The 13,985-nt window shown below is 39.2% G+C and overlaps 1 protein-coding gene across 1 annotated transcript in view; it reads left to right on the top strand.

The window, feature by feature from the left end:
- LOC126268010 (uncharacterized) overlaps positions 1-13,985 on the top strand; it is a 315,334-nt gene that overhangs the window by 20,066 nt on the left and 281,283 nt on the right. Inside the window, exon 2 of the mRNA XM_049973418.1 lies at positions 6,603-6,799. Coding sequence (XP_049829375.1) covers positions 6,603-6,799 — 197 coding nt within the window. The remainder of the gene's footprint in view (positions 1-6,602; positions 6,800-13,985) is intronic.

Below are 13,985 nucleotides of genomic sequence, written 5' to 3'. Positions count from 1 at the left end.
CCTCTGCTATCTGGTGGAGAAATGTAGGGTCCCCCTGAATAGGTCAGGTGTGCACTACATGCAGGAAGCGGCTACATGGATGGTGGAATACGTGTGGAGTGCACTTGTGGGGTTTTTAGGTTAGAGAATTCCCTCCCTAGGCCCTACAAGACACCTCCTGAGACGCGACAAGGTAGCAGTAGCCAAAACAGGGAATGAGAATATTAATGTGGTAATAGTAAACTGCAGGAGCGTCTATAGAAAGGTCCCAGAAATGCTCTCATTAATAAACAGTCACAATGCCCACGTAGTACTAGGGACGGAAACCATATGTAAACGATAATGAAATTCTAAACTCAGATTGGAATGTATACCGCAGGGACAGGCTGGACCATGAAGGGGGAAGCGTTTTTATAGCGATAAAAAGTGGAATAGTATCGAAGGAAATTGATGGAGATCCGAAATGTGAAATAATTTGGGTGAAGGTCATGGTTAAAGCAGGCTCAAACATGGTAATTGGATGTGTGTATAGGCCCCCTGGCTCAGCAGCTGTTGTGGCAGAACACCTGAAGGAAATTTGGAAAATATTTTGAGTAGATTTCCCAACCGTGTTAAAGTTCTGGGTGGAGATTTTAATTTACCCTCAAATGTTTATAACAGATGGCAGAGACAAAGAATCCAGTGAAATTTTTTTAAGTGCATTATCTGATAACTACTTTGAGCAGTTAAACAGAGAACCGAATCGAGGTGATAACATATTAAACCTTCTGGTGACAAACAGACTCGAACTATTTGAAATAGTTAACGCAGAACAGGGAATCAGTGATCATAAAGCGGTTACAGCATAGATGATTTCAGCCATAAATAAAAGTATTAATAAAGGTAGGAAGATTTTTCTGTTTAGCAAAAGTGACAAAAAGCAGATTTCAGAGTACTTGACGACTCAACACAAAAGTTTTATCTCAAGTACAAATAGTGTTGAGCATCAGTGGACAAAGTTCATAACCATTGTACAATATGCATTAGATGAGTATGTGCCAAGCAAGATCATAAGAGATGGAAAAGAGCCACCGTGGTACAACAACCGAGTTAGAAAACTGCTACAGAAGCAAAGGGAACTTCACAGCAAACATAAACATAGCCAAAGCCTTGCAGGCAAACAAAAATTACAAGAAGCGAAATTTAGTGAGAGGAGGGCTATGTGAGAGGTGTTCAATGAATTCAAAAGTAAAGTACTATGTACTGACTTCACAGGAAATCCTGAGAAATTTTGGTCTTATGTCAACGCAGTAGGTGGATCAAAACAAAATGTCCAGACACTCTGTGACCAAAATGGTACTAAAACTGAGGATGACAGACTAAAGGACGAAATACTGAATGTCTTTTTTCCAAAGCTGTTTCACAGGGGAAGACTGCATTGTAGTTCCTTCTCTAGATTGTCGCACAGATGACAAAATGGTAGGTATCGAAATAGATGACAGAGGGATAGAAAAACAAAATCGCTCAAAATAGGAAAGGCCACTGGACCTGATGGGATACTGGTTCGACTTGACACAGAGTACGCAAAGGAACTTTCCCCCTTCCTGCAACGGTGAACCGCAGATCTCTAGAAGAGCGTAGAGTTCCAAAAGATTGGAAAAGGGCACAGGTCATACCCGTTTTCAAGAAGAGACGTCGAACAGATGTGCAGTACTATAGACCTATATCTCTAATATCGATCAGTTGTAGAATTTTTGAACATGTATTATGTTCGAGTATAATGACTTTTCTGGAGACTAGAAATATACTCTGTCGGAATCAGCATGGGTTTCGAAAAAGACGATTGTGTGAAACCCAGCTTGCGCTATTCCTCCACGAGACTCGGAGGGCCATAGACACAGGTTCCAAGGTAGATGCCGTGTTTCTTGACATCAGCAAGGCATTTGATACAATTCCCAACAGTTGTTTAAGGAACAAAGTAAGAGCATATGGACTATCATACCTAATGTGTGATTGGATTGAAGAGTTTCTAGATAACAGAGCGCAGCATGTCATTCTCAATGGAGAGAAGTCTTCTGAAGTAATAGTGATTTCAGGTGTGCCACAGAGGAGTGTCGTAGGACCGTTGCTATTCACAATTTGTATAAATGACCTTGTAGATGACATCAGAAGTTCACTGAGGCTTTTTGCAGATGATTCTGTAGTATATTGAGAGGTTGTAACAATGGAAAATTGTACTGAAATGCAGGAGGATCTGCAACGAATTGGCGCATGGTGGAGGAAATGGCAATTGAATCTCAAAGGAGACAAGTGTAATGTGCTGTGAATACATAGAAATAAAGATCCTTTATCATTTAGCTACAATATAGCAGGTCAGCAACTGGAAGCAGTTAATTCCGTAAATTATCTGGGAGTAGGCATTATGAGTGATGTAAAATGGAATGACCATTGGTAAAGCAGATGCCAGACTGAGATTCATTGGAAGAATCCTAAGGAAATGCAGTCCGAAAACAAAGGAAGTAGGTTACAGTACACTTGTTCGCCCACTGTTTGAGTACTGCTCACCAGTGTGGGATCCATGCCAGATAGGTTTGATAGAAGAGATAGAGAAGATCCAACAGAGAGCAGTGCGATCTAGTAATTGCGAAAGCGTTATGGAGATGATAGATAAACTCCAGTGGAAGACTCTGCAAGAGTGACGCTCAGTAGCTCGGTATGGGCTTTTGTTGAAGTTTCGAGAACATACCTTCACTGAGGAGTCAAGCAGTATATTTCTCCCTCCTACGTATATCTCGCAAAGAGACCATGAGGATAAAATCAGAGACATTGGAGCCCACACAGAGGCATACGGACAATCTTTATTTCCACGAACAATACGAGACTGGAATAGAAAGGAGGACCAGTTGAGGTACTGAAGGTACCCTCCGCCATGCACCGTCAGGTGGCTTGCAGAGTATAGATGTAGATGTAGATATCTATATCTATGAGAATAATGTAGGCCAAGACACTACTTATTGGCACTGTTGTAATAACCAATGTTTCCTGCTTACAAGACAGCTGTGCTATCCATTATGTCATACTGGTATTACGGATACCACAGCTGCATGCCCAGCCCTAGAAAATCTCCCTGACCTGACTTTGAATCTCAGTGCTGGTATAAATTTCTATTCATTGCTTTTATTGTCTTCATTATATGTTATTTTGTCACTGAATGATATTTTTTAGTAAGCAGAACCCTACTGTATATTTTGTTATACTTTTGATAGTATTGTAAGAACTGTGAAGTAATGTAGTGCTTTTGTAAGGAATGTAGAAGTTTTAATGTCTGGGAGGACTTCCTGATATGCACAGTATACATGCATTTTGCTTAGCTGCTGCTGTTGAAGTAGCTACTTCTGGAAATGTCTCCTCAAAAATTAATTGAAACAATATGCAGAATTTAGAGAACTTAGCATTTATAGGGTTTTCTATACATTATTCAGTCCAGGTTTTATTCATCCATTGCTGTGGTAAAAGTATGTATTTTATGTTTTGAGGTAATTCTTTTGTAGATCTGTAGTTTTGTGGGTTTTGCCAAGTGGGTCTTTTGCTTTATTTGGGATAATAATGATCATTGAAAAAGTTACTCAAAATGTGACAGAAATTACGATGCCAGTGAATTGAAACTTGAATCTCTAACTACTGCAAACAGTTCATACCAAAAGCACCAATTGAAAGAATTCACACTTGTACAACACATGAATGGACTCTCTGAACTGTGCAAAAAAGACAATTACTTCTAAGAAACTAGATTCATGTATGTGCATAGACTGAAAAACTTGCCTTGTAGGAATCATAGAATGTGTTGAACACCACCGCCCCCTGACTGTGACGACATAATAAATGTGAAAACACATCCCCACCAAAATTAACTAGTACTCTAGGAAAAGTCACCCCAGCTGAAAACCACAGAAACAAACCTGAAAACAAAGCCTACTCCAGCAAAACAAGCAAATACACAGCAAAAACAATAAAACAGGCTTTAAGAATACAAACCTTTTACCTCGTTGCCATAGATATGTGGGGCAGAGGAGAGGAGAGAAGACAATGAAAAATGCACTTTTAACACATTTGAGACTCTCACTCATCCCCGTTGAAGTGTGACAGGCTGGGAGTGATGAAAGACACTTTGTAATGACCCTGTTTATTATTGATATAGGAAATAGAACACAAATACAGTGCTCTTGGATGAATGTCCACACGACTACAGTACAAAAAGAAAAGACTTTCCTAGACGTTGCCTGAGCTACACCTACATGTTGAAGCCCTCGAGTCATTGTAGGCGGTGGGGCAGGAGGAGCTGAGGATGATAGACGTTAGGATCCAACCTAGCACTTGGAGTATATTCTTAAGATGGCAGTACTTCCAGGCTCTCGGGCATCAGCAGTTGTTGGAGGCGATGGCGTGGACAACAATAGCTGCTGTAGGGAAGACAAGTACTTCCAGGATGTTGAGCTTCAGCAGATGGTAGCTGTGATGCCCCAGATGAAAATAGCTGCCCGTGAGATGTGTGGCACGGCACAGCACATGGGAGCGGCAGACAGCAGTCGTGTGCAGTGCCAGCTACAGGTGCTCATAGCAAGAGCGATGACTGTATGGTGAGCTGTTGCTGCGCTGATTTGAGTCGTTGCTATATAACTGTTCTAGCACGATTGAGCGGTGGCCTAAAGAGTCTCCTGTAGAAGGATGCACACCTGACACTCTGAGGGAGGGCTTGTGATGTAACGTAGGGAAGTAATGCCCTGCCTATGGCACATTCTGCTGTAACAGGCACGCTACCTGTCAGTGAGTTTAGTGCCTCTGGCTGTGGTGACTGTTGGCGGCTTAATTGTAGACAGGTACCTGGCTTCTTCTATTTATAAAGCACCTCCTTAGTGAGGCAGAGGCTGTATCTGGCCCACAAAAATTATAAGTACTTGTGGTGGCTGAAATATGCAGGGGGCAGCCCTGCATAAACCTCATTAATGTTTTCTTTCTTTTTTTTTTTACTAATATTCTTGCTTTCTATGTCATCTAGCCATAAGAGGCCGACATGTACCATCTAGGCTGCTCAGGTCTATAGGTGATTCACATATCAGGTCTCATTATGTTGCAATGACATCACATATATCATTTACAATCATGTTAAATTAATGTAAGGAACCGGTATGCCTTGAAACTGATTTTGGCCAGTGGAATTATGGGTCAATTTTGACGCTACATACCTAGTCTATAGCTCATTGTTGTGTGTTGAGCTTGCATAGATTTCAAAGACTTATTTTCTGTTTATAGAGCAGTTTATTTTTTTATCACTGTAAATTAAAATTCTACGTAAACGTTAGAAACATACAAATTAAATGAAGTTTTCTATAAAAAATATTTTGAACTGTGCCTTTTTTAATCACACTGCAAACCTATGTTCTTGAAAGAAGCAATGCAAACACTAGAATTTCTAACGGGCTGTACATTTTAAATCAGGCTGTGTGGTTTTGTTTATGGATACTACATTCCAGGTTGACATTCAGTGCTTCATAGTGCTTACAATACCTTCATCTTACCTGCCTATCAACATCTCTCAGCGATGAAATTTTGCATGATGGATTTGTGTTAGAATATTCATATCAGTGATACTGCCATCTCATAGCTCTTCAACAATGTTTAGTGGATATGTTTTTATTTAGAAGTTAATTGTAAATATGTAGGCCTGCTACATTCAATATTCTCTTACCAATAAAAATTTTGTATGGCATCTTTTTGGCATCATCTTACCCCTTCATTTCAGGGAAGTAGTATAACTCTTCTTATGACATTCTAACTCGACAAATGGTGTGCATTTGTATTCCATTCAGGAATTAAGGACAATTTATTAGTGAGGAATACATGTCTTGTGTGACTGATATGTTTCCACAATTTCAACATCAGAATTCTTCGCCAGCTAAAACTAAAAGAAGCAGAATTATGCATGTACTGAAACGCACGCACACACGCGCGCGCGCGCACACACGCGCGCGCGCACACACGCACGCGCGCGCGCGCACACACGCACGCGCGCGCGCGCACACACGCACGCGCGCGCGCGCACACACGCACGCGCGCGCGCACACACGCACGCGCGCGCGCGCGCACACACACACACACACACACACACACACACACACACACACACACACACACACACACACACACACTGGGAGAGGGAGAGGGGGTGGAAGGTTTGGCATTATTACTACATGAAACATGGAAATATTAGCTTATATTTTATGTGTAGGGAGTAATTGTCACTCTGTAATAACAAAAGTTACTCAATTTTTGTCTACATTGCACTTCAGTAAGCTGCGAAAGGTTTTATTGCAAACTGTTCTGTTTGCACAGTGTGGTACTTTGCTTCCCATTATGCTGCATAAAATCTGAAGCTGGTATCGTTAATGTGGGAAGTCTGCAGTGGTGCAATACCAACTGTGTTTGTTTTGAGTTAAAAGCTTAAAATTTCTGACTTTAATATTTTGCCATATTCCTCATTTCATGTAAATGGTAGATTACTAGACTTGAAATTGTATGTATGCAGTCTTGTTGGCTGTATTTTATAGATATTGAAATGTTCTACATTAAAGTGTAATTTGTTCCAGAATTTTGGGCTGAATTCTTCCAGGAAGCTGGCTTGGAACCTGCAGTGGCTGCATCATATGCTAACATCTTCTTTGTTAATAAAATCCAACCATCTCATTTACCTGATATTGATAGAGATGCCTTGAGGGAAATGAATATAACACCAATGGGAGATATTTTGACAATATTGAAATATATTAAAATTTCCCGTCCTTTGGTAAGCATTGTTGCTTAACAATTCCCTGAGACTGTCATTTATGAAATTAAAAGATGGTTTTTAACTTTTATGTGACATGAACTTAGTTGCATAGACATTAATGTTTTCTTAACTTTCACTTTGCATGTTTTGTGGTTCCCTATTTGCTTTTCAATGAAATTTTTATTTCTATACTAATGCCCACAGGAGCCGTAAAGTATGTAATACAGAAATATATAAAGATTATTCTTCACAGTTTATGAATACATTACTAAAAGCATCTATGTGACATTAACCACAAACTTCTTACCTAGAAGCAAAACCTGTCTTTAAACTCAGATATTTTACAGGAATAGATGCCAATGAAGATTTGCATTTGAACTAAGTTGTAACCATTCTGAAGCATTATTTGATAAGTATTCAGTTGACAAGCATTCACAAATCAGCATCAGATCTCTTTCCAGCCATGCAAGTGGGGAAAACAAACTGCAACCTGAATCTAAATAGGCTCATGTCCTATTAGACAGTTTCAAACAGGAGTCATCAGTTTACAAAATGTATGGTATACAGGTTTTGGACACCATGTTGCAACTGAATTTATTTCCATGACTTTGTTACTTGAGGGCACGCCCCTTCTTTACAGTGATGAAGAAAATGTATTGTGTGTCAAAGTGCTATAGTTATAGGATGGGAATGGAGCTGCACATTATCCAAATGAATTGCTCAGCAATATGTCAGTCATGGTTTAAATATTATTGGCCATTATTGTTTCTGTGGTTGGGGGTTATACATGCTAAGTCTATCCTGTGCTCTGGTTACTGATTTGGTTCCTGTGCTGGGGACTGGAGAGAACAGCCCATTCCCTGTATGTGTTTTAGCAAGCAGCAATGTGTAGTAAGGCAGAAGAATGTAGTGTGTCAGGAATCTTGGTTTAACTGCCTGGATGATTAAGATGGTACAGATCTCTATAAATGTATTTGAATCTCGAGGTGTGACACATGCCAATGGAGATGGTGGATGTTGAGGCTAAATATTTGTTATTGAGCAAGGTGTGAGGGCAAGAATATTTGACAGTCATTAAACAGGCAAAAAAAACGGCAAACAGTAAATTCATCTCAGATGCCATAAAAAAAAATAAAATAAAAAAAAATCAAAACAGTGTAGTATATTGTTAAGCCTGAATCAGATGCAGAGAAAACTACTCATTTTAACTCTACGTTAGAAATCGATAGGGAAATGGTTACAAAGTGTGAAGAATACACTGGGTGCTTTATAACTTCAAATAAAACAGATGACATCTCTCCTCCTCACATAAATCCCAACACGATGGAGCACAAAATGGACAATTCAGATTTACCTATGCATCCTATGATGAAGTGCCTCACATTATAATATCCCTAAAAGATCTGGAATTTGTACAATGTGATGAAATTCCAGCAAAAATAATGAAGGCAGGATATCATAATACTGCACCGCATCTTGGACACATAATAACTCATCTGATAAGGGTTGCTTCCCCAACAGGCTTGGAAGATGTGTAAGTTCGACTTGAAGATCTAGACTGGTTGAGATAGAAAATTTCTGCCCAGTATCAATTTAGCAGTTTTTCAATTAGAAAATTATTATGAAACTAACAACTTTATTTTAAATAATCAATGTGGACTTAGGTGGGGACAAAGTACTGTGCAAACTATTAATGAGCTATTCACTAAAATAACCAAATGCCCTACAAGCTGTGCAATCCAATATCTTTTGTGACCCCACTAAATCATTTAACAAACAAACTGTAAGCTGCTGCTTCAAAAAATGATTGCTTATGGATTCTATAAAAAATCTTTAAGCTAGTTCTTATCCTGTCTGAAAAGTAGGAAACAGAGAGTAGTTTTGCAACAAAAAGGTAAGGCAGCCTGTGGTAGTTGGAATGAGATATACTAAGGGATTGATGCTAAGCCTGAAATTGTTCCCTTATTACATAAGGTAAGATAAACTCGGGAACAATCAAGTATTCTCGCGGATCTATTCAGAACTAGTGCAGAATACCAAACTAACTTTTTAATAACTTTAAACTTGGATAAATAATAGTGCTATGAAGCTGAACCATACACAAAAGCAAATTGTGCCTTTCAGGACCAAACAAATTGCTGAGGATATAAGTAAGTAAAGCTGCAGATTGTTTCGAGTACCAAAGTGCTTTTCTAGGTCTGGTCCTGTTGGAGATGGTATGTCTCTGCCTTCTCTGACCTTTGAACTGACTCATCCAGCCAGTTGTAGGAGGACCTACAGTTTATCATAGATTTTGAACTGGAGTGCACCTCTGCATTTTTCACATTAACAAAAATTGCCAGAGGTGAAAGAAGTGATAAGTGATAGAAAAATCCTAGGATTGACTGGGAATCAAACCTGAGACCTTTGACTTTGTAATCTGGCACATTACCACTGAGCCACCAGTCCACATGCTGGATATAATCACAATGAAATTGTGATGGCAAAGAGCTGATCTCTGCAGACTGTTAAATTTCTTCGGGATATTATAAATAAAAATTTGTCATGATCTGTTAATGTGGATTGTTTAATGAAGGAATTAAATAGTTTCATCTGCACAACAAGAGCTCTAAATAATGTAACTGATTTACTACTTAAGAAAATAAATTATCATGTACATTTTGTATCAGTTATAATGCTACCAGGATGACCAATTCTGCCCTAAAATGGCGTGTGCAGGAGGCTGTGGGGATGGGATCTTCTGGTGCAATGGCAAATTTGGAGTCAAGAATGCTGAATAAAACATTCTTTATTATTTAACAATGAAAACAATCGATTTTAATGTAATGTAATTGGATAGATAAAAAGATAGATAAAAAATCTACTGACCAAGCAGCATAATGGAAATATGGAAACACCAAAAACACTACACATTATCGTGCCTAATATGGTGCAGGAAACCCTTTGGCATTTGAACAATTTCCAGTTGTCTCTGAATGAGTAAATACTAGTTCCGTATGGTTTTCAAGGGAAACTTATACAATTCTTCTTGCAAAATGGTGGATAGCAATCCCACATATTTTGCCACAAAGGCTCAATAATATTGTGATCTGGTGATTGTAGTGGCAAGGGCAGATGTGACAATTCATCACCCTCAAGAACTAATTCTGGATGTTGGAACTGTGTGAATGGGCCCTGTCATCTTGGATTCCATCTTCAACATTGGGGAACAAATATTGTACCATGATTTGGACCTTATCAGACAAAATGATCATATAAACCATGGCAGTAATGCAACCTTGCAGAGTAACAATGGGACTTGTGGCATATCATGTTGTGGCTGCCCAAATCATCACCGAACACCCACCAAGTTTCACTTCTTGGAACATAAACTGGGTCAGAAGTTGGGAAAAGTGTGACACAAGACTCACCGAACCAAATGACTTTCTTCCATTGCTCCATAGTCCGGGCTCTATGGCTTCACCATCATGTTTTCCCGTTACATGCATTACAACCACTGATGTGCGGTTTTGGAATTGCCCTGCAATTCCCTGCTAATGGAGTTCCCTTCATGTTGTTTTGGTGCTGACAGGTTTCATGAGCATGACATTCAGTTCTGTAGTGACTTTGTCAGCTGTCACCCTCTTATATGTCTTCACAGCTCTCCTCAGTGACTGTCTGTCATGATCACTCAACACACACCGCATTGTGACTTGGCGGATGATGTTTTCCGCTTTCCCCATATGTAGTATAAATCTTTGATATGACTTGAAAAACCAAACATTTCATCTCCCTTGGTTATGGCAGGATCCACCAAATGAGCTCCAACAAATTGTCTGCCTTTGAATTCTCTTAGCTGCAACATAATGCACTCACAACTACATGAAACACTGTTCTGACCATGACCGACACTAGCAATGCATTGAGGACATTGCACAGGTATAATTCCTGGTCAGATACAATAGAGCAATCTGTAGACATGGCTAGCATCTACATTTATTTTCAATCATGCATTTCTCTTGATAATTCCACATTTTTGTGCAAACCCTGCTGACTATGGCTAGTGGCAGTGAGTGAATGAGTCTGCTGAGGCAGCAGACTGCTGACACAGTGGTTGGCACTCACAGTGGCCTTGCTGACACAAGACAGATTCCCACTCTGCACTGTCTTTTAACATATTTACGTGTTCTTTTTTAATGTACATATGCAGGCATACAACTGTTTCATTTATGAGCCACCAATGCTTCAATCAAATGATTGAGTATCACATGTCAGGTGACAATAAAGATTCTAGCCTGTCCTGTAAGACTTACCCAGGAAAGTGAAGCTCGATCTAACCACGCCATGTGCTAAATAACATTAAACTTTGTAAAAGCTACTTTTGAAAAATTACCACCTCTCCATACACATATTAAACATTGGAGTGACTTGCTGGGCAACAAATCAGTAAAAGGACACTGTAACAGCACATTCTTGGTCAAGACAGTGAAATCTATTCAAGTAAATGAGCTGTTAACTACTAAATCACTTGGAGAGTATACCAAAAGCACTGAGCTGCTCATTGCATTAAATTATAATAAAATGTTTAAGCCCTTCAGGAAATAGTAAAAACTGACACCAAAGAGCCATTGCAGGAATGGGAAGGTGAAGGCATCACAGAAGTAAAGAATATCACGAAGAGTAAAGAGTGAGTCAAAGGACAACAGCTTTTATTCTTACATTCAGTGTATGAACACTGCCTGTGAACATTGCAGCAGGCATCATCTGCCTGAAAGTTAGGTCCTAGATTTCTAACATTATACATTACTTTAATTGTTGTTGCTTTGGTTGTTCCATTATGGTGTGCAAAGGAGAGGCTCTGTTTGTAAGACACAGTTCAGCTACTATGAACCAGCTATTCGATTCACATTTCCACCGAAGTTTGTTAATTCCTTTCAAAACCATCCGAGTGAATCAAATTATCTCCACATCTTCATGGAAGAGATTAAAACACAAGAGGTAAAGATTAAGCACTGCTTCTCTCAATCTGCGTTAAAGAAGGCATTTAAGGTCACACAGGAGCTTACTTTTGTGAAGTCATTCATCTACATCTACATACATACACTGCAAATCACACAGTGCATTGTGGAGGTTGCCTTGTACCACTGCTAGTCATTCCCTCTTCTTTCCCACTTGCAAATTGAGCGAGGGAAAAACAACTGTCTTTACTCCTCTATGCGAGTGCTCATTTCTCTTCTCTGGTCTTCATGGCCCTTAAACAACATTAATGTTGATAACAGTAGAATTGTTCCAACATCAGTCACAAAAGTCTGATCTCCAAACTTTCCTAATTGTGTTTCGCGAAAAGAATGTCATCTTCCCTACAGTGATTCCCATTTGAGTTCACAGTGAATTTTCAAAATACTCATGTTTTGATGGGAGCAGTTGGTAAAAAATCTATTAGCATGCCTCTGAATTGCTTCTGTGTCTACCTTTAATCTGACCTGGTGGGGATCCCAAACACTCAAGCCACAGATTTCTCCCATAAACCAAAGTCGATAGGTCCCCCTCCCTACAACCAACCTTATATGCTCTTTCAATTTCGTATTTCTTTCCAGTGCTACAGCTAGATATTTAATTTGTTACTTGGCCAAGCAGTACACCACTAATACTGTATTCAAACACTACATGATTGTTTTTCATACTCATCTCCATTAGCTTGCATTTTTCTACGTTTAGAACAACCTGCCATTCATCACACCACAAAAATTTTGTCTATGTCATCTTGTATCCTCCTACACTCACTCGGTGATGTTGCTTTTCCATACACTACAGATTCATCAGCACACAGTCTGATTTCTGCTTGCCTTATCTGTGAGAATGTTTCCACAGATAGAAAACTAGAGCAGCCCTGTTACACTTTGCTGGAGCTCTCCTGAGGTACTCTTGTCTCTTACGAACACCTGCCATCTGGGAAATGTACTAGATTCTATTACTTAGAAAGCCTTTGAGACATTTGCATATTGGAGAACCTATTCAGTATGCTCCGATCTCCATTAACAGTCTGTAGTGGGTGACCCAAACAAATGCTTTTGGAACTCTAGGAATATGGAATCTCGTTGTTCATCCTTGGGTCATAGGATATCATACAAGAAAAGGGCAAGCTCAGTTTCATATGGACTATACTTTTTAAACCTGTGCTGATTTGTGATAGAAACTTTTCAGTCCCAAGGAAGTTAATTGTTTTCAACAAACTTAGAATATGCTCAAGAATTCTGCATAAAACTGCCATTAAAGATATTTATCTGTAATGTTATGGGTCCATTATTTTACATTTATCATATATGTAAGCCATCTGCACTTTTCTCCAGTAACCTGGAACATTGCATTGGGCAAGAGATTCACAATAACTGCAAGCTAAGTAAGGGAGCAGTTCCAAAGAGTACTCTCTCTTGAGCCAAATTGTAATTCTATCTAGACCAGGCAACTTATTTGCTGTCCTCCATGAGGGAGTCTTTGTAATGGTTGAACGATGATATGTCTGTATGATCCAACTACATGAGTGATTTTTGTAAGCAGAATTTAACGCTACAGCTTTCTTTTTGCTTCACCTAGTGTCTTATCAGACTGGTCGATGAGTGACTGAACAGAAGCCTTTGGCTCACTTATGCGTTTTGCATTGAACGAGGATTTTCTCAGTGAGATCTTTCACTAATGTACGACAGTGGCCGTTATATGCTTTCAGCATCATTCTTTTTATAGATCTGATAATTTATACTGACTTTTGGCATCAAGTTTCTGCCTTATTTCTTGAACCAAGAGTGCAACAATCTGTTTCCTCAACATATTCCAAATTTTGTTATTGAACCACAGTGGGTTTTTTGTGTTCTTCATTCTTACTCTGCACATATTTCTGCAGAATGCAATTTGCAATTGATTTGAATTTTGCCCATGACTCCCCTGTGTTCATTGTATCAGAGCTAAATGATATCCACAAGCTGTGTAAGTAGGGTGCTGTCAAGTGCTCATGTGTTTTTGCAGCATAAAAACTCTTCTATCCTTTCTTGGTGGGTTTGTTAACTTAAATAACCATTGCCACTACAATGACGTGATGATTTTTAATCCCTGTCTCTATACTGACATTGCCGATAAGATCAGGCCTGTTTTTAGCTACAAGGTATAAAATATTTCTGTCGTGTGGTTTGTAGACTGTCTGTGCACACCACCTACTATGAATTATGGAATC

This window comes from Schistocerca gregaria, chromosome 4 (assembly GCF_023897955.1).
Source record: "Schistocerca gregaria isolate iqSchGreg1 chromosome 4, iqSchGreg1.2, whole genome shotgun sequence".
Lineage (NCBI taxonomy): Eukaryota > Metazoa > Arthropoda > Insecta > Orthoptera > Acrididae > Schistocerca > Schistocerca gregaria.
Note: the sequence above shows the minus strand (reverse complement) of the source record. Positions and strands in the feature narration are given on the sequence as shown.